Raw genomic sequence first — 19,878 nt, forward strand, 5'->3', positions numbered from 1 at the left:
TAACTTAAAGCTATCAATTAGACCTTTTCATTTGTTCAATTAGTGATAGCAGATCATTCTGTATTGTATGACTTTTTTTACTGTCATATTCATCACTGGTTTCTGACTCCTCCATATCTGGATCACATTATGATCATTGACACCAAGACCCTGTACAGAATGGTAACATATTTGGCGATGTTGAATAATCAGGACAAATGTATAAAAACACATTAAGTCCCAAATATTTCAATGTGACCCTAACCCTCCTCTTATCCCCTCTTCTCGAGCATATTCTAAAACTACACAGCAGCCACCCGGGGTTTACCTGGGCACTGCGTTTATACGGTTTGAAACTGCAAACAAAAGTTCATGTATCAACTGTGATAACACTGCACACCAACTCCGAACTTCTACGCATTTGTGGTGTATGTCAATGAAAAGCCTTTACAGTCTCTGTCTCCGGTATAGACCTCAAGCATTAATAAATAAACCTCATGCTCTGCGTGTTGCGTTTAATCATTTGTGGGGGTTTGTGTTGCATGTTCTATGTATGAGCTGCGCGCGCACCGCCACGGCCCATGTTCTCCGGGTGTCTCGCGCTGGCTGTCGGGATCGCTTTGCCGCTGTGTGGTAATGTCCGCCATGTTTGCCATGGCGCAGGGAGCGGATCGACCGAGCAAAAAAAGGCTTTAAATCCAATAAAACTCATCTGAAAACGGCTTCCCATACAGGATTCCGAGCCAAAGGGAGCCCATGAGTCCCCCAGTGGTGGAAAGAATCGGGTCCCTATTGGTTTTCAACCGAGTTTTTGAGTGAATTTCGGTGGATACATGTTTCCTTCACATTTTATGTTATTGTGATCGGAGACAACAATGAGTAAACTCTCGTTCCGAGCGCGGGCGCTAGACGCCGCCAAACCTCTCCCTATCTACCGCAGCAAAGACCTCCCGGACCTCAATGACTGCGTCTCTATCAACCGGGCAGTGCCGCAGATGCCGACGGGGATGGAAAAAGAAGAGGAATCGGTATGTCCATTTAAATATTTATTACATTTGTGTGTTATTATTAAGGGAGTACAGTGGGGTGTTGGTATTCTGGACTGCTTTACGTAAAATTTAGGACGTAGGCGCTGGTTGAACTAAGCACAGGCTACCTAACAAGTACGTAAAGTTCGTAGGAAACGAATCGCGAGACCGCCATTTTTACACCATACCCATACGCAAATATTTTGGAGTAAGCTGTTTTTTTTAATGATATGTGACGTACGAGCTTTGCGTATCTGTATCTGTGAATGGTTGAGTAATTGTTTTGTGAAGCGCTTTTTAGGCCTAGCTTGTTTCCCCTGCCTTTGTCCTTACGTAACGTAATTTGCGCAAGGAAGTTGCTAAAAATCAATGTGATCTTAAGTCACGTTAGAACATGTACGTACGTTGATTTTGAAAACATGGTTTGTGCGGAAATTTCCGCCATTTCTCATCATGTGCAGTTCTTTTAGAAATATCGATCTACTGTTTCTAAACTGTAAAACAAATAATAACAGCAAATAACAAATTATTATTAATAATAATAATAATAATAATAAAACAAATGTAAATCTCTTTCCTCAGTCGACAATGACAACATGGCTAGCAGATTTCACTTGCATTTTTATAATGCCTATTAGCAAGACACCGTTGAAAACCGACGGGTTGTCTTGATATTAGCTTGTTTGGCATGAAAGTAAAGTTTATGTAAAGCAACGCAAGTTGCGAAATGTGATTATTGTAAATGTGTGTGGTACTCGTTAGTCCAGGTTGCTAATATGGAGGTTGTACTATACATTTAGCATTTTAAGCTATATAGCTTATAAGAGCTTAAATACTGGACAATGTGAATATTTCCATGCTGATGAGGGATCATGTTAAACAGAAACATTTGTGTCTGTTGTTGTAAGTATGTTGTGAAAGCAAGAAATTATCAATGAAATTCCTCTTTCAACTGAAATCCCGCCCAGCTTTGTACGGATTGGACTATGGCTTTTTTGCAACATGCAGACACATAACTGATAGGCTTTTTATATAGAAGGAAACGCCCAGCATCACTGAGATTGGACTACGAAGAAAATGTTAAGGTGGGAAAATCTGACATGTTTGAAAGATCAGAAAGTGCACCCATATTTACACCAAGTGTAAACGATTGTGTTAGACCGTATTTTAAAACATTTTTTTTTTATTAAAGTAATTTATCCAAACATTTCAGCAAAATTAGTCTCTACCTGTTATATTCTACGTAGTAAAGGACTCTCTCAAATCTTAGAAATGATTGGAAGTCGCTACTGTGTAATGTTTTTTCATCAGATTTATATTCTATAGCATTCTTGTTTACTGAATTGAACAATACATACCTCTATTACAATACGAAAGAAAGTATCACGATTCATCGACAATGTTTCTGACAGGTACAGTTTACAGAAGGTTAAACTATGGGAAAATATTTTAGCATGCAAGTTGGAATTGGAATTGGAATTTTTCAGTGGCTTTCACAAGTTTAAAGAGGCGATACTGGCATTCAGAGCTGCGAAGTATCAAGTGAAATCCCAGCGAAGGGCATATAGTGGAGGCGGGTGTTCATAGTTATAATTTGAGAACGTGTACATATGTCCTTCTATGTAGCACTTATATTTTTGCTTATATCTGGAGAACCAGTTATCCAGTTATGAAGCTAGATTGAAATGTGTATCTGCTGCTGCATAACATGATTAATTTGTGTTCAACATTTGCTCACTGCAAATTAACTTAAAGCTGCAAAATGCAGCAAGATAATTGGGCATAAAGCTTGGTCCTATTCCAACCAATGGGCAAAATGCAATTATCAGTAAACTGTGGTATAAGTCATTGTTGTGGCAGGGAGAGAAAACATGGGAATGTACATTAAAATAAAAATCCCCCCCCCCCCCCCCCCCCACGAGCATTTTTGAAAATTATCCATGAAATGCTATCCTGTGCATTTTAAGTTAAATGAAGCGTCCAGACTATTACATTAAGAGAGTTTGTAAACCAGCTTGCTCTGCTATAGAGCGGCTTGTTGAAGCCATCAAAAAACCAAAAAGAAAGTGTCGATCACAAAATAATTTCTTGTGATCTCGAAATAACCATTCCGTTATCTCATGATCACAACATCATTTAACCCAGGATCCTGAGAAAACGGAAATGATTACTTCCGTTTTCTCAGGATCCTGGGTAAATGATGACACTTAATGATTTATCTGGAGCTGTTATACTTTGTAGGTTTCCCAGATTCATTTGATCATTAACCAGTGATTAATTCAGATAGGCTAGTTGTCCTTATTGTGTCTGAATTAATCCAAATGTTCATAAAAATCTGACAGATCTTTGGCATTGAAGATAATGTAAAACTAAAGCTTAATTTAGCAATTGTAGATATTTACAGGATGCTTTTGAAATTTACAAAGTTTTTTGGTTGTGCACAGCAACTGTGTGTGTGTGGGGGGGTCTAAATTTGAATGATTTCATCAGTGATGCATTGTTTGTTGTGTTCAGTTCAACTTATATTTCTTAAATTCAGTTATTACTACAGAAAGTTTTCAAACCCAGTGTGTCCCAAATAAGAAGAATGAAATGCATTTAAAATCAATAAATTTTAGCCCTGTCTGTTATTTCTACATTCCATGTAACAGTGTTTGTATTGAGAATTAATTAATACCACTGAGACGGGTATATGTATGAGCTATTTTACATTTCTTTGTCATATTCAAAGACATAATACTTACTTATTCCTTCCCTGAAATGAACATTTGATTCTTGCATTTCTCAGGAACACCATTTACAGCGAGCCATTTCAGCACAGCAGGTTTTCAGGGAGAAGAAAGAAAGCATGGTTATCCCAGTTCCAGAGGCAGAGAGTAACATCACCTACTACGATCGCCTCTACAAAGGAGAGTTTAAAGTCCCTAAACAGTACATTCATATTCAGCGTAAGTCTCCTTTGGATGTATTTCTTTTTCATTCTTGGTTTGCCAGCCAGCTTGTTTACTTACGACCGCCCCGTTATCTGATACCAGGGCCATGTATGACTATTCATGAGATACGCCAATTTTTTTTCTTTTTTTTTTTTTCTTTCCCCGACTTGTCTCGGCTCCTGTTGTTCCCACTCGGCCATTGAATGGTTTTCTTGACTTTTTCCGGAGAAAAACGACTAAAACCCGTTTTTTACGTTTCTATAATGATGTCGGACAGGGTCCGACAATGGACCTGATAGGAATAATTGCAATGTCGGACCAGGTCCGACAATGGACCTGATAGGAATAATTGCAATGTCGGACCAGGTCCGACAATGGACCGCAAAGGGTTAATAATTTAATTGCACTATTATTGATTTGAATGTGTAGAAACGATGCAGTGCTGGATATCAGCATTTCATTTTGTCTCCTTTTAAGGTCATGTGGTAGTACAAAGATGCATTTATTTTTACACTTTTCTTGCAGCATTCAGTCTCGATAATGAGCAACCAGATTATGACATGGACTCTGAAGATGAGACATTACTCAACAGGCTAAACAGGAAGATGGAGATTAAACCAGTTCAGTTTGAAACAATGATAGACAGGCTGGAGAAAGCCAGTGGAAACCAGGTATTATAACCTAAAATGTGTACTATTAAATACAGACGTGCTCAAATTTGTTGGTACCCCTCCACAAAAAACGAAGAATGCACAATTTTCTCTGAAATAACTTGAAACTGACAAAAGTAATTGGCATCCACCATTGTTTATTCCATATTTAATAGAAATCAGACTTTGCTTTTGATTTTTTATTCAACGTAATATTGTAAATAATAAAACAAATGAAAATGGCATGGACAAAAATGATGGGACCGCTAACCTAATATTTTGTTGCACAACCTTTAGAGGCAATCACTGCAATCAAACGTTTTCTGTAGCTCTCAGTGAGACTTCTGCATGTGTTAACAGGTAGTTTGGCCCACTCTTCCTGAGCAAACTGCTCCAGCTGTCTCAGGTTTGATGGGTGCCTTCTCCAGACTGCAAGTTTCAGCTCTTTCCATAGATGTTCGATAGGATTCAGATCAAGACTCATAGAAGGCCACTTCAGAATAGTCCAATGTTTTGTTCTTATTCATTCTTGGGTGATTTTAGCTGTGTGTTTTGGGTCATTATCCTGTTGGAGGACCCATGACCTGCGACTGAGACAGAGCTTTCTGACACTGGGCAGTACGTTTCGCTCCAGAATGCCTTGATAGTCTTGAGATTTCATTGTGCCCTGCACAGATTCAAGGCACCTTGTGCCAGGCGCAGCAAAGCAGCCCCAAAACATAACCGAGCCTCCTCCATGTTTCACTGTAGGTATGGTGTTCTTTTCTTTGAAAGCTTCATTTTTTCGTCTATGAACATAGAGCTGATGTGACTTGCCAAAAAGCTCCAGTTTTGACTCATCTGTCCAAAGGACATTCTCCCAGAAGGATTGTGGCTTGTCAATATGCATTTTAGCAAATTCCAGTCTGGCTTTTTTATGTTTTTCTGTCAAAAGTGGAGTCCTCCTGGGTCTTCTTCCATGGAGTCCACTTTCGCTCAAAAAGCAAACTGACGTACTTTCACCTTGGAGTTCAGCTTGTATCTCTTTGGCAGTTATCCTTGGTTCTTTTTCTACCATTCGCACTATCCTTCTGTTCAATCTGGGGTCGATTTTCCTCTTGCGGCCGCACCCAGGGAGGTTGGCTACAGTTCCATGGACCTTAAACTTCTTAATAATATTTGCAACTGTTGTCACAGGAACATCAAGCTGCTTGGAGATGGTCTTGTAGCCTTTACCTTTACCATGCTTGTCTATTATTTTCTTTCTGATCTCCTCAGACAACTCTCTCCTTTGCTTTCTCTGGCCCATGTTCAGTGTGGTGCACACAATGATACCAAACAGCACAGTGACTACTTTTCTCCATTTAAATAGGCTGAATGACTGATTACAAGATTGGAGACATGTGTGATACTAATTAAAGAAACTAATTAGTTTGAAATATCACTACAATCCAATTATTTATTATCTTTTCTAAGGGGTACCAACAAATGTGTCCAGGCCATTTTAGAATATCTTTGTAGAATAAGCAATAATTCATCTCTTTTCACAGCTTCTTTGCTTTATTCTATGACATACCAAAGGCATGCAAGTATACATGATAAAATAGCTTTTAATTTCATCACTTTTCAGGAGGAATGAAGCATTATTTCAATGAGCTGTAAGGGTACCAACAAATTTGAGCACGTCTGTATAACTGCTATATATTTAATTGAACCTATTATGATATGTCCTCATTTATGTAATTGTTTCCTAGCTTGTAACTATTCAAGAAGCAAAACTGCTGCTAAATGAGGATGATTATCTTCTAAAGTCTGTATATGACTACTGGGTGAGAAAAAGAAAGAACTGCAGAGGGCCCTCCCTCATTCCCCAAATTAAACAGGAGAAGAGAGATGGATCGACCAACAGTGACCCCTATGTGGCCTTTCGAAGGAGAACAGAGAAGATGCAGACAAGAAAAGTAAGGATCCTCTTTTTATCCTGCTCTTCAGATATTTGCAGAATCAATCCAATTATTTTTGTATTGATGTGTCCTTCTGGTTAAGGGAAGATGCCTTATTTTAATGAGCCTGGTACTGTTAAAACCAAATCAAAACTTGGTGCTGCAAAGAAATAATTAAACTTTTGCAACATACTAGTTGATTTGCTTTGTTAAAAGCTAGAGAAAGTTAAACAATCTTTTAAAAAGGCAATTGTGGTGCCTCGTCACCATCTCGGTTAATATTTACTGTCAGAGCTTTGTATACTGACTTGAAATTTGCAAGATTATACCGCATGCAAAATGTGTTTGTTACCTTGACATTATCCTCTGTCCAAATTAAGTTCCTTTTAATGTTTTTGTTCAGTAAAAAATAACTGTTTTACTGTCACTGTGCTTTAACCTCTGGCCATGTCAATGATACAGACCACACACTTTGGGATAGTGTATTCACATTTGACACATGTCTGTATTATATTAATTATTTTGTAAAATTCCATTACGATTAGCTGGGTATGATACTGACACACTTGATATCTGTAAGAAATTATTTTGTCAAAATTAATACTGAATATTTGCAAACCTGATTTTTATTTTTATATATGTATGTATGTGTGTATATATATATATATATATATATATATATATATATATATATATATATATATATAAAAATTTTACTTTTTCCATTTGTCTGTTTTCTCTTCTAGAATCGGAAAAACGATGAAGCTTCTTATGAGAAGATGTTAAAATTAAGGCGAGAGTTCAGTAGGACAGTAACCATTCTAGAAATGATAAAAAGACGAGAAAAATCTAAACGGGAATTGCTTCATCTTACATTGGAGGTTGTGGAGAAAAGGTAAATGGACTTAAACACTGTGTTTTAATATTCGATCGTTGCAAAAAGGCATGAAGAAAACTTAATTTGAATTTTTACTACTTGTGTAGATATCAGTTGGGTGACTTTGGTGGTGAAATTCTGAATGAAGTGAAGATTCCTCGACCAGAGAAATCTGTCTACAGCACTCCTATATCTCTTCATAATGGGAATCATCACAAAGTTCCAGAATTTAAAATTAAGGTAAACTAAGTAACTGAAGTCATGCAATGTTTTGTATTTATTTCTGTTCCTATATCACAGTGGCATTTTATATTGGCATTAAAAAATAAAAAGACAGCAATATCAAAAGTTTTGTTTAACTACAGCCGTTACTGTTATCTGTGGACATGCCAGATTATTAGGGATCTCTTCCAAATGTGAGAAACCATGTCAGGGTCTTGACACATTTTATAGCAGAAACTTGTGCTTATTAACCAAATGTTTCTAATTTTGTTCCATTCTTATTGTAACAGCATCCCCACCACATCTCAGTCAAGGAGGACGGTCGTGATTTTGTCCGACCAAAGAAGAAATACCTGAAGAAAACAAAACTGGACATTTCATACCAGCAGCCTCACACTGAGCCACTACCTGCCATTAATAAGAGTGACTTAAAACAATATGACTTCCACAGCTCAGATGATGAGGAGTACCTACAGGTAGGCTATCTTGGGGGGGCGGCGAGATGATAAACATTTCATTCAAATGATCCAAATGATTATAACCCTATTGTCTCTGTAATGTCCAACAAGATTAATGAAACTTCTGTTTTTTTAATGCTATTTTACATTTTTTTCAGGCTTTATCCCCTACATCAGAGCCAGATGAAGAAAATGACCCAGATGGTTCTTTTGTTTTCAGAAGGAAAGCTGTGTGCCAGTACCATGCTGTAAGTATAAATCATTATCAGTAGAAAGCTCCAATCTCATTCCTGGTCCCTTTTTATAAAACTGATGTTGGATAGAAGTAAGTATGGGAACCTAATTAAAAGTTGACCAGCTATATATATATATATATATATATATATATATATATATATATATAATATATATATATATATATATATATATATATATATATATATATATATATGAAATGCATGTATTTATGGGTTATTTATCCAGGGTCGTCTTGTAAAATTAGTAATCTTATACATACAGACTTGTTTAGCTATTTGCTGTAAATCCCTTCTTAATATGTCTATTTTCTTGATCCTCATAAATAATTTGTTGCCCTACATTTGCAGCCTCGTTTGGACCAAGCTAACAGTTTCCCCTGGGAGTACCCTGAACTTGCAGGGTTAGAAGAGTTAAAATACAGGCACTGCCTCACAGCCCTCTCAATACCCAGGAGATGTATAGGGTTTGCGAGGCGGCGGGTTGGGCGGGGAGGCAGGTATGGAAATCTAGTTGTGGTTTTTTGATCAGTAATGTTTAAAGTGTACCATCTGTTTTGCCTTCTCTGACTTATTCGTATCTCAAGTTTTTTAGTTGGATTATAATTGATGTTATTTTTTTATTTTATCAAGGTTATAAAACTATCTGTACTTGTGTGTGTATTTCTGACTATAAATAAATGTAAAATACCAGTAAGTCACTATTTTAATGATGTAAATGACAGTATTCAGGTTTAGCACATTTTGGGTGTATACATATATGTTTAAATGAAGCTGTATTTACCTTGCAGGCTTATTTTGGACCGAGCATCATCTGATCAAGACAACATTCTAAAGCAGTTGGACCCTGAAGTGTTTAACTCCATTCCCAGTAGTTCAACCTCAGACTGTTCCACATGGACCAATGCTTCCAAAACACATTCTGGGAATGCAACGTCCCTTAAGGAAATTTTAAGCAATATTAAAATGTGTCGGTTGCGGTGTTTTCGGCCACAGTCTATACAAAATCGGAACAGTGAAGATGGTAGTACTTCTAGGAAATTGGGACAGACTATGAATAACAGACGGGTAACTGGAGCCTCTGTTGCACTGTTGAACTCTAGCAGGAATGGAATTTCGGGTAAGTATCAAAATAAACCATTTTATGTCCTAAACTTGTGGCTGGCTTTCAGAAAGGAGAAAATAGACTGGTGATTTTGGTGCTACACATGCAGGACAAAACAACCAAACCTAAAAACCCTTGTTTGCCAATTTATGTATTTATATTTGTTTGTCTGTCTTTATAGTTTTACATTTATTTATACTGAGTTATTTAGAAAACTTCCCGCATTTTCTCCAAATGGAATCAGTTTATCACTAATTTCAGATTAAATGCAGTAAACTGTATATTGTCAGGGTATCCTTTTAAGACTGCCACACCAGACGCGATGTGATTTTTGTCTTTGGGCGACATGACCACACACCAGAAGCGACAGAGGCGATGCAACAGATTTGAAAACTGTCAGATCTGTACAACTATTCAAAATTGACAAATGATCAAGACTGGTACATATTCGACAACATTATGTGGCAATTGAGTGTCTTCTCTGACGGTATTTCAACATGTGTGGCAATAAATCGTACACACCAGGCTTATCCAGTTCCTTCGAAATGGACTCATATATTGTCTTTCAAATCTGTATCTTTACAATTGCGATGACCTTTGTCATAAAGCTCTAGGTATTTTTCCACAGCAAGTATTATTGGTTCCTCCGTCATTTTGGATACTGCTTCACACTGCTGGACCATGTGCATTTAAGCTTTTTTGGATGATAATAATAATACAACGATAATGCAATACAAATTTCAATTATATGGTGCTCTTCATGCAAGTATTCCAGGGTGCTTTTCGGTGTTTATTTTTTAGCTATTTTCAAGTTTTATGTAAATTGTTTTTTTTTTTTTTTGGGGGGGGGGGGGGGGGGCTTTTGTTTTTGATATACTGTATGAAATTAGTGTTTTCAGTTACTTTCCAAAAAGCTGGAGCAATTTTTTTTTCTTTGTCAAAATATGTATAGTAGTAACTCGACACTACTTGCACACTTAAGTTCCTTTTCTGTCTTCCACAACTAAATCCCTATGGTCACAGGCACATTCTTCTGGGGTTTTTGTGTGTAGGCATTTTTATTATTATTATTATTATTAACTTATGATTGTAAAGTGACCCCAGAGATTGGATGTGCCTCCGTGATGCATCAACAAACGCTTGCACTGTGTGCATTAATTATTTTTGGTCGTCTGAGCATTTAACTAAAAAATCCCAAACAGCAGAGGGGTTTCGAGACATTTCTTTCAATACAGCTTACACTATACAATGCTTTGCTGTCGAGATGGCGAATTACGCCTCTGGTGAACACGTGCTGGAGGGGGAGGGAGGAGGGGCGGATGGTGCTCAGTAAAATGATTAGTGTTAGCGTATATTTTGTATGTTTCAAACATACTCTACCATAGCAATACTCGCACTGTCTTGTACACAAGGTATTCGGTACATATTTTACTGAAGCACTACAACTGCTATAGGTACCCCCCCCCCCCCCCCCCCCGTGCTTTGGCATAATAATATACCCTGCTTCCTACATGGCAGCAGCGCCATAGAGTTGCTATGTATAACGATTTGGTATTTGAATTTAATACAACAGGTTTTACACAAATATGCATTACACAAATCCAAATATCGAATTTTGCATGAGGGACATTTAATGTGTGATTTATGCAATTCACATTGTCAAACGGTTTCTGTTAATAGAAGAAAAAAAAAGTATAGTGCGTGAATGGCGTCTGACAAACCTTCAAAGGTTTAGAACAATCTTCGAATTCCTGGCTAGCGAACAAACCTTCTAATACAGCCCAAGCAGATAATAAAGATAAGAAGGTCCAAGACCATGTAAGACTTAGGTAATAAGAACTTTAATAATAATAATAATAATAATAATAATAATAATAATAATAATAATAATAATAATAATAATAGCATCATTAGTAAAATGAATGAGATGGATGCAGTAATTGTATCAGTGAAATATGAGATTAAAGCCAAAATGAACCAAGATTATAATTAATTGCGAGATTAATAGTGATATATATATACACACAGTACTGTGCAAAAGTTTTAGGCAGGTGTGAAAAAATGCTGTAAAGTAAGAATGCTTTCAAAAATAGACATGTTAATAGTTTATATTTATCAATTAACAAAATGCAAAGTGAGTGAACAGAAGAAAAATCTACATCAAATCAATATTTGGTGTGACCACCCTTTGCCTTCAAAACAGCATCAATTCTTCTAGGTACACTTGCACACAGTTTTTGAAGGAACTCGGCAGGTAGGTTGGCCCAAACATCTTGGAGAACTAACCACAGTTCTTCTGTGGATTTAGGCAGCCTCAGTTGCTTCTCTCTCTTCATGTAATCCCAGACAGACTCGATGATGTTGAGATCAGGGCTCTGTGGGGGCCATACCATCACTTCCAGGACTCCTTGTTCTTCTTTATGCTGAAGATAGTTCTTAATGACTTTTGCTGTATGTTTGGGGTCGTTGTCATGCTGCAGAATAAATTTGGGGCCAATCAGATGCCTCCCTGATGGTATTGCATTATTGTTAAGTATCTGCCTGTACTTCTCAGCATTGAGGAGACCATTAATTCTGACCAAATCCCCAACTCCATTTGCAGAAATGCAGCCCCAAACTTGCAAGGAACCTCCACCATGCTTCACTGTTGCCTGCAGACACTCATTCGTGTACCGCTCTCCAGCCCTTCGGCATACAAACTGCCTTCTGCTACAGCCAAATATTTTACATTTTGACTAGTCAGTCCAGAGCATCTGCTGCCATTTTTCTGCACCCCAGTTCCTGTGTTTTCGTGCATAGTTGAGTCGCTTGGCCTTATTTCCACGTCGGAGGTATGGCTTTTTGGCCGCAAGTCTTCCATGAAGGCCACTTCTGACCAGACTTCTCCGGACAGTAGATGGGTGTACCAGGGTCCCACTGTTTTCTGCCAATTCTGAGCTGATGTGTCTTTCATCTGCTGCAGTAAGTTTCCTTGGCCGACCACTGCGTCTACGGTCCTCAACGATGCCCGTTTCTTTGTGCTTCTTCAAAAGAGCTTGGACAGCACGTCTGGAAACCCCTGTCTTCCTTGAAATTTCTGCCTGGGAGAGACCTTGCTGATGCAGTATAACTACCTCGTGTCTTGTTGCTGTGCTCAGTCTTGCCATGGTGTATGACTTTTGACAGTAAACTGTCTTCAGCAACCTCACCTTGTTAGCTGAGTTTGGCTGTTCCTCACCCAGTTTTATTCCTCCTACACAGCTGTTTCTGTTTCAGTTAATGATTGTGTTTCAACCTACATATTGAATTGATGATCATTAGCACCTGTTTGGTATAATTGTTTAATCATACACCTGACTATATGCCTACAAAATCCCTGACTTTGTGCAAGTGTACCTAGAAGAATTGCTGCTGTTTTGAAGGCAAAGGGTGGTCACACCAAATATGGATTTGATTTAGATTTTTCTTCTGTTCACTCACTTTGCATTTAGTTAATTTGATAAATATAATCTATTAACATGTCTATTTTTGAAAGCATTCTTGCTTTACAGCATTTTTTCACACCTGCCTAAAACTTTTGCACAGTACTGTATATACATAGATACACACAAAAAGAGTACAAAATGGCTAGTTTTATGTTCAAACCATTATCGAGTAGCAGAGTCATACTTTCATAGAAGATAAACAGTAGATTTGGCTGTGTGTACAGTCTTAATGGCCATGGCCATGTTCAAGTTTATAAGGAAAACAATGTTAAATTCCCCCTGAAAAGCATTAAAAAATTTGCCAAACTTACTGATTCTGGCTGTAATCTACAGATTTGGAAAGTTTCCCTGCTGCCTTCCTCCACATCTAATGCAGTGTTGCCAGATTTAAAAGCCAGTTTCCAGCCCAATCAAAGCTAAAAACCCACGCACAGCTCCCCAAAACAGCCCAATCACTAAGGGCATAGTAGAGTGACGAAGACGACGACCATTATTGTTTAAATAATAATAACAATAATACGAATTTCAATTTAAACAGACTATATAGGCTTATCTATATATATATATATATATATATATATATATATATATATATATATTGTAACGACCAAGCTGGGAAAGAGGGTAGGCAGAGACTTCAGTTACCGTTTCGAATTCACGGTTTATTGGGCACATCAAACAGCAGCTCTGGATGCGAGACTAAAGTGCAGCTTCAATGAGTCGTATTGCTCAACGATTCTTTCCACGCAATCAACAACGACTAGAGAAACTGCAGTATTGCATCTGCTATGTCGTCTGCATTGGCCTGTGGTAGTTCTACTATTCAGAGATCTGTGCTAATGAACTTGTTGTGAACGCTGCTTAAATATTAAATGTATACTCAAAGAATCATTCGAACTGAAATGTCAGTCAGTTCATCCAAATACAACGAAAATGGCGAAGTGCCCAAGTAATTAAGTAGCTGCTCTTCGAAGTGTGGCGCTAGAACTGAATTGATAACTGCCGTACACTTTGTTCTATGCATTTTAAAAGTCCCAAACTCATCATGTAGTATTTCCCCTAAATCATCATTGATGTGTTACAGGCTACATACGTTGCAATCCTTAGCTCCCTCCACTTCTGGTCGTCTGTAATGGCATTGGCATTTCCCGAAGCTGAAGCTGGTGTAGTAAAATGCGTACTAAGATCCCTCGTTGGTGTGCAGCGTGTCTTGTGCCTGTTTGTTGCAGTGTGGGCCTTCAGGTCTTTTAAGTGGGCCCGAATCTGTACATTGCAGTATTTGCAACGGGATTTTGTTTCGTCGCCGATTACAGAGGCAATACAGCGTTTCAGTTCGGGATTGGACTCCCATTCTTTTCGGTATGTTTTTTTTATTTTTTTATATTTTGGCCACTTTGACATCTTTAAGCATTTTTATTGAAAATACTCACACACTCGTCAGTCTTTGAATTCGTTAATATGCTGACAATGGCTGGGTCTGTTAATATCACATGACAGGTCTGCAAGGATTATCCCCTCCCCTTGTCCGTGCATGATTGGCTGTATTCGCTCAGTTTACACAAAACAGTAATACTGCTGGTTTCTGCTAATGTTAATCATTACTGCATGGTTGTGTTAAGGTGGTTTAAAAGTAGCCCAAAATATAATCGCCCGCACAATGCAAATTTTACCAGCACAATGAAAAAAAAAAAAGCCCAATTGGGCGGGAGCCCGCCCAATCTGGCAACACTGATCTTATGTCTAATTTTGAACCATCTGGTTCACTTCTCACACTTTGTATTTATTTATGTGTTTTATGTATTTTCACATTGTCAGTTTAATATTTTAGTGTTTCTGCAAATGAATGGGTATGCTTCAAGGTTCTAAAATAGAATCAGGTTGTTTTAAATTAAGGGCATGTTAAAGAGAAGCTTATTTCCCAAAGGATGTAATGTTGTAACCTGGGTGGAAGAATATTTTCCTACAGTACAAAATACTTTTGGTTTTCAGTTGTGGTCTGACTCTGTTGCTGTACAGTTACAGGTGGCATTACAGAAGAGCAATTTCAGACACATCGACAGCAGCTGGTTCAGATGCAGCAACAGCAGCTGGCACAACTCCAACAGAAACAGCAATCCCATCATTCCACATGCCCAGCACATCCAAACTCACAGGTAATTTTTTGATTTCTAGTGTTTATCCAGTTGTGTTTTGTAAGGGATAAACAACACGTGTTGAATCGGTAAAAAATAACTCCCTGTCTTGAGTACCATTAGTCATGAGTGATAATGACATTTCTGCTGTTCCTGAACCTATCCAGAAGAAATATAAAAAATAAAATTAGAAGGGTGATGTTTATATGGAAGTGAATTTGTGATTATGCTAACTTTTTTTTTTTTTTTTCTGCATCATGTTAATGTATAAATTTTCATCAACAATATGAAATGCCAAACTGAAATCCCAAGCCCTTTTCTAAGTGTGACATTTGAAATGTGTAATGTTATAACTGATTGTTGCATAATAAAATGGTATTCACTTTTCTGTTGAATTGTTCTGACTGGGGTTTTGTTAACGAATCAACTGTTTTCTGTGGATTTGTAGCATAAACTGTGGATTCTTTAATCAACAATATATCAGAGGGAATTTAAATGTAGTATTCAATGTTCTTCCCTGAAAATAATTTCCATATTTTACAAACATTTGGCAATTTGAAACTGTTACCCTTTTCACCAAGATTAAGCATATTTGAGTGTATGATATTACATTGTATAACCCATTTGCAGTATTTTAAGTGCTTGGTTTGTGTTTTAGGTATCTGGCACTTCAGACAGCATGTCAAAAACTCTGGATTCAGCAAGTGCCCATTTTGCTGCATCAGCTGTAGTCAGTGCCCCAGGTCCAGGACGCGTGGTGTCTAAGGACAACAGCGTTCACAGCAGCAACATCAATGGTGTCGTCCAGCCTTCAGGTGAGCGCAGATTCTGCTTTTTATTTATGATCAATTTGGGATATACTTTATCATTTTAGGCTAGTATAAAAAAAAGATAGTGATATTTATCTAGTTTTTACCTCCCTACTTCATAATCTGATCAAGTTTAGACGAATATATTTCATACCAAATGCCAGAAAGTAAACATATATTGTGTAAGTAAAAAAGCACTTTATAAACACATTTTATTACAGATCTATGCTGTTAGGTAAAGAATAATAACTTAGTTGGTTTGGATTGTGGTTTATATTAGTTTTAGCCACTTTAGTGAGCTGAAATGGATGCCTTAGAAAATTAGTTTCTACTGACATACATAGAGTAAGTGAAAACACACTAAGAAACAAAGTAGTGACCCATTTTTGTGTTACACTGAGATGGCATTTTTATGGACGCATACATATAATAAAGGAAAACATTTGATAGCCTAGAAGTTCAGCGGTAAAATGGTTATTTATTAAAAACATTTTATGTTGTACAGGTACCTCTAAAACTCTTCATTCCGCCAGCACAGCTTTGACGCCTACCCCAGCAATCTCTACAGTACAGCTTGTAAGGACTGTCAACCACATCACCACCAACCACCTCATCCCAGCAATGTGCACAAGTAGTCCCCAGTCTTTGCCGGGGAACAGTTCCTGCCTAGCAACTGCAGTTCACCTCAATAATGGTAGTGTTGTTTCCCCTATGAATGTGCATCTCAGCACAAGGACTTCATCACCCTTGCCATCTGCCTTAAAGCTTGCCACTGTGGCTACCAATCTGGACAGGGTGCCAAAGGTGACACCCAGTAGTGCCATCAGCAGCATAGCAAGGTGAGTAAACTGATAGAAATAGAAAAAATAGTAAAGTTGTAGCAATACGTATTTTATGATTATTTTTTCCTTGATGCATTGATGTAATGAAATATTGTAAGTAAAATGGCATAAACACAGAGAGAAGTGCATTATTTGGCAATCCAGGAATACAGTAGTTTTTTTGTCTGTTGCTATTTGAAAATACTTTGAAGAAAGCTGATTTTCTTGGGTTTTTGACTTATGCTTATTTGAAAATAACATCCCTTTTCAGAAATATGCAGGAATGTTTAAAAAATATACTGCCACATGAAGAGTTTTTAACTGTTTCGTGTGGCTATAATGTATGCTTTAAGTAAAGTTGCTAACTAGTATTATCCTACTGTGTAATCCCTTCAGAAACAATGATTTTAGGAATGATGTTTGTTTTGCAAAGCTCCAGCATGTTAAAAACATCCCTACCCTTTTGGACAAGAAAAAGGTAATTTATACAGATACACTTTAATATTTACCAGGGCTAACATTATAACAAATTATGTCTGCATTTCATAGATCACCTTAGAATGGAGGGATGAAATAAAAAAATAAAAAAATAGTGTTTCTTTCTTTTAGGGAGAGCCATGAACCAGAAAGACTTGCTTTAAATGGGATTTCAGAGACCACAGTGGCAATGGAAGTGACATAGCCCAAGCCATCTGGACTTCTACCTGTGAAAAACAGTTGTGGCAGGCTTAAATGTCCCAGAATGAATGCAAAATATGTGTCCCCTAGAATGTGCTCAACATGGACCTAATAAATCGCAGCATATCAAAATATTAAAGAGAATTTGTCATATATATATGTACATTTTGTAAAATTGGAAAGATCACTACCTTGTAAAATAGTATATTTGTATCATTAGTATGTTATTTCTGTTACTTGAATTCTAGATATTTGTCATCATGCTTTTGCACTTGAAATGCAACTGAATGGAGAGGAAATAAACGTGCAACAGTTTGTTTTGGGATCATGAGCATGAAAATGGATCCTATGTCACTTGTTTTAACTATTTATTTTGCCATGTTTACATTTTGTATCTTGTACAAATAAATCAGACTGTCTACAAAAATAGAGATTTGCATAGTTAGCATCTATAAAGTTCTTGGTTTTTTTTTTTTATATAAAAGAAATGTAAGTGTTCACTTGGTAATTGTTTCACAATTTGAATAGATGGTCTTTTGGTAAGAACTTTAGAGGCATATTTCATTAAGACAAAAGTATTTTCTATTACTTTGCAGGGGAAATGGGGATGGATCGATTTTATTTTTATGTTGTAGGCGTTACCGTAAAGTTTTTTTTTTTTAATGTAAAAACATGCCATTGAATCCATAGAACCCTTTTTTATGAAACAAAAAATGTATGCATCTGAAAGTCCAGTTCTACAAATGTTTAAAAAAAAAAAAAAAAGAAAAAAACTTTTTAATGAAATATTTGCATTTTAAAACATACGGGGGGTAAAGTCAATAAATCATCAGGTATGGATAATTTTATCTGTTGTGTCTTATATAATCTTACAAATTATTGGAGACTCATCAAACCATCCCTTCGGAGAGGGGAGGGTAAAACTACAAAAAACATCTCTTCAGATTTTTTTGTAATGTTTCCTGTGGCCACAAGGCAAATAACAGAAGGAAAAACCTGTCTGATAAGTGTTAGCCTACCTTTACGTAGTGGAGTAAGCTCGTGTTAGTTATCCAAACATTAGTTTACGCATTACTTCAGACAAACTTTCCCTGTTACATGTTCTTGGATAAATGAATATATATATATATATATATATATATATATATATATATATATATATATATATATATATATATATATATATATAATATATATATACACACACACATATACACACATATCAAAACTTTGGTTTTGATGTCTGAATTTTTTTTAACTGAAAAGAACATTTAAGATGGCTTCCAGTTTTTTTATTTTTTATTTTTGCCTTAATGTCAAAATATAAGTCTGCAGTATTAAATTATAGTATGCAAATGGAAGAAACTGCCAAATTCAGCCCCTATTAATACACAGATATGCAGTATCTTATGCACCACCTTCCTGCAATGTGGATTGATGGACCTCACAGCTGGGTAAGGAAATGGTTTTTCAACAACTGAAATTGCTGCCACCTAGTGGTTCTCAGGAAGTTTACAATTTTATGCTAAAGAAGCAACAACAGTATTATAATTTTTAGTTTGAAATACTGTCTCTTATTTGTACTTATTGCATTGCACCTAAACTGACATATCAAATGTCCCAAGTGCTAACAAATACCAGCTTTATTTGTTATTTGCATCTTATTTTGCATAATATTTCAAAAAATGCTTTCTCTAGGGATCCCCCAAGAATCTTGCATTCCCAATATGGGGATGAGGCCCCATTGTAATTAAGCATGTTCTTGTGCAGGGGTCCTTTTCTGTTGATGCTTTAAAGTATTGCTAAAAAACATTGCCCGTAATGCCACTTGCTACTACATGCAGTAGAGCTAATAAATGGTGGTTGTTTTTTTTGTTGTTGTTTTTTTGTGGTTCCTAGGATAGTTTCATAAGCATGTTAACAGCAGTATAAAATAAAATTGAGTAATATGCAATAATTTGGAGTTACTGGTTGAATTCCAAGTTTACAGAGATCTTATTTTTCAATATGAACCAATGAAATGTTGAGAATTTGGTGGTTTGTTTATGACATTTTTTTTGTCATAGATCACTATATGCATGTGTTATTCAGTATGAAGGAGAATACTGTATTGTATTATAGGACTGTTATAGCAAGAATGATCAAAGTATAATTAGAACTATAATTTCAGCGACTAATAGCATGAATACAAATAGAGTGGGTCTTCCTTACATTGTTGATATGTTTTAATAAAAAAAAAAATTATAAATTAAGTTCAACTGATTTTTCAAGAAAATAGACAGTAAGTATGGTAAAGTAATGTGATAGTTGCCTTTTAGGCCAAAGATGAAAATAAAGTAAGGTGAGTCATGTCCCATGCCTGTTTTTTGTCAATTATTTTTTTTTTATCCATTACTGTCTTCAGCAAATAATGCTTATGGGGCAACCAGCTTTCTGAGGTGCTTCACGCTGTAAACATTGACCCACAATAGCTGCATAACTATTTTCTTGATTGGAATACTCTGGAATATGTAACCACCCAGGATAATAGAACAAAAATGCCTACT

At 36.6% G+C, this 19,878-nt stretch overlaps 1 protein-coding gene across 2 annotated transcripts; it reads left to right on the forward strand.

Annotated features, from left to right (window-relative positions):
- The first annotated feature begins 533 nt into the window (after window positions 1-533).
- LOC117427178 (enhancer of polycomb homolog 2-like) lies at window positions 534-18,175 on the forward strand. 2 transcript variants are annotated; one of them, XM_034045608.3, is made up of 15 exons: window positions 534-1,007; window positions 3,796-3,955; window positions 4,466-4,611; window positions 6,324-6,530; window positions 7,259-7,407; window positions 7,497-7,629; window positions 7,902-8,087; window positions 8,228-8,317; window positions 8,675-8,823; window positions 9,115-9,443; window positions 14,909-15,045; window positions 15,683-15,839; window positions 16,339-16,672; window positions 17,051-17,132; window positions 17,264-18,175. In XM_034045608.3, exons 1-15 carry the CDS (start codon window positions 855-857, stop codon window positions 17,273-17,275), a joined length of 2,424 nt encoding a protein of 807 aa, XP_033901499.3. In that variant the 5' UTR covers window positions 534-854; the 3' UTR covers window positions 17,276-18,175. The 2 variants fall into 2 exon arrangements, with proteins under 2 accessions (XP_033901499.3, XP_033901500.3); XM_034045609.3 differs by lacking the exon at window positions 17,051-17,132.
- Window positions 18,176-19,878: the final 1,703 nt, after the last annotated feature.

This window comes from Acipenser ruthenus, chromosome 11, assembly GCF_902713425.1.
Source record: "Acipenser ruthenus chromosome 11, fAciRut3.2 maternal haplotype, whole genome shotgun sequence".
In the NCBI taxonomy this organism is placed as follows: domain Eukaryota; kingdom Metazoa; phylum Chordata; class Actinopteri; order Acipenseriformes; family Acipenseridae; genus Acipenser; species Acipenser ruthenus.

Coding starts and splice junctions, on each gene's coding strand:
- LOC117427178 (XM_034045608.3), top strand. CDS start 855: ATGAGTAAACTCTCGTTCCGAGCGCGGGCGCTAGACGCCGCCAAACCT. Junction 7,630..7,901: donor TTCCAGAATTTAAAATTAAG/GTAAACTAAGTA, acceptor TTATTGTAACAG/CATCCCCACCACATCTCAGT. Junction 9,444..14,908: donor TAGCAGGAATGGAATTTCGG/GTAAGTATCAAA, acceptor GTTGCTGTACAG/TTACAGGTGGCATTACAGAA.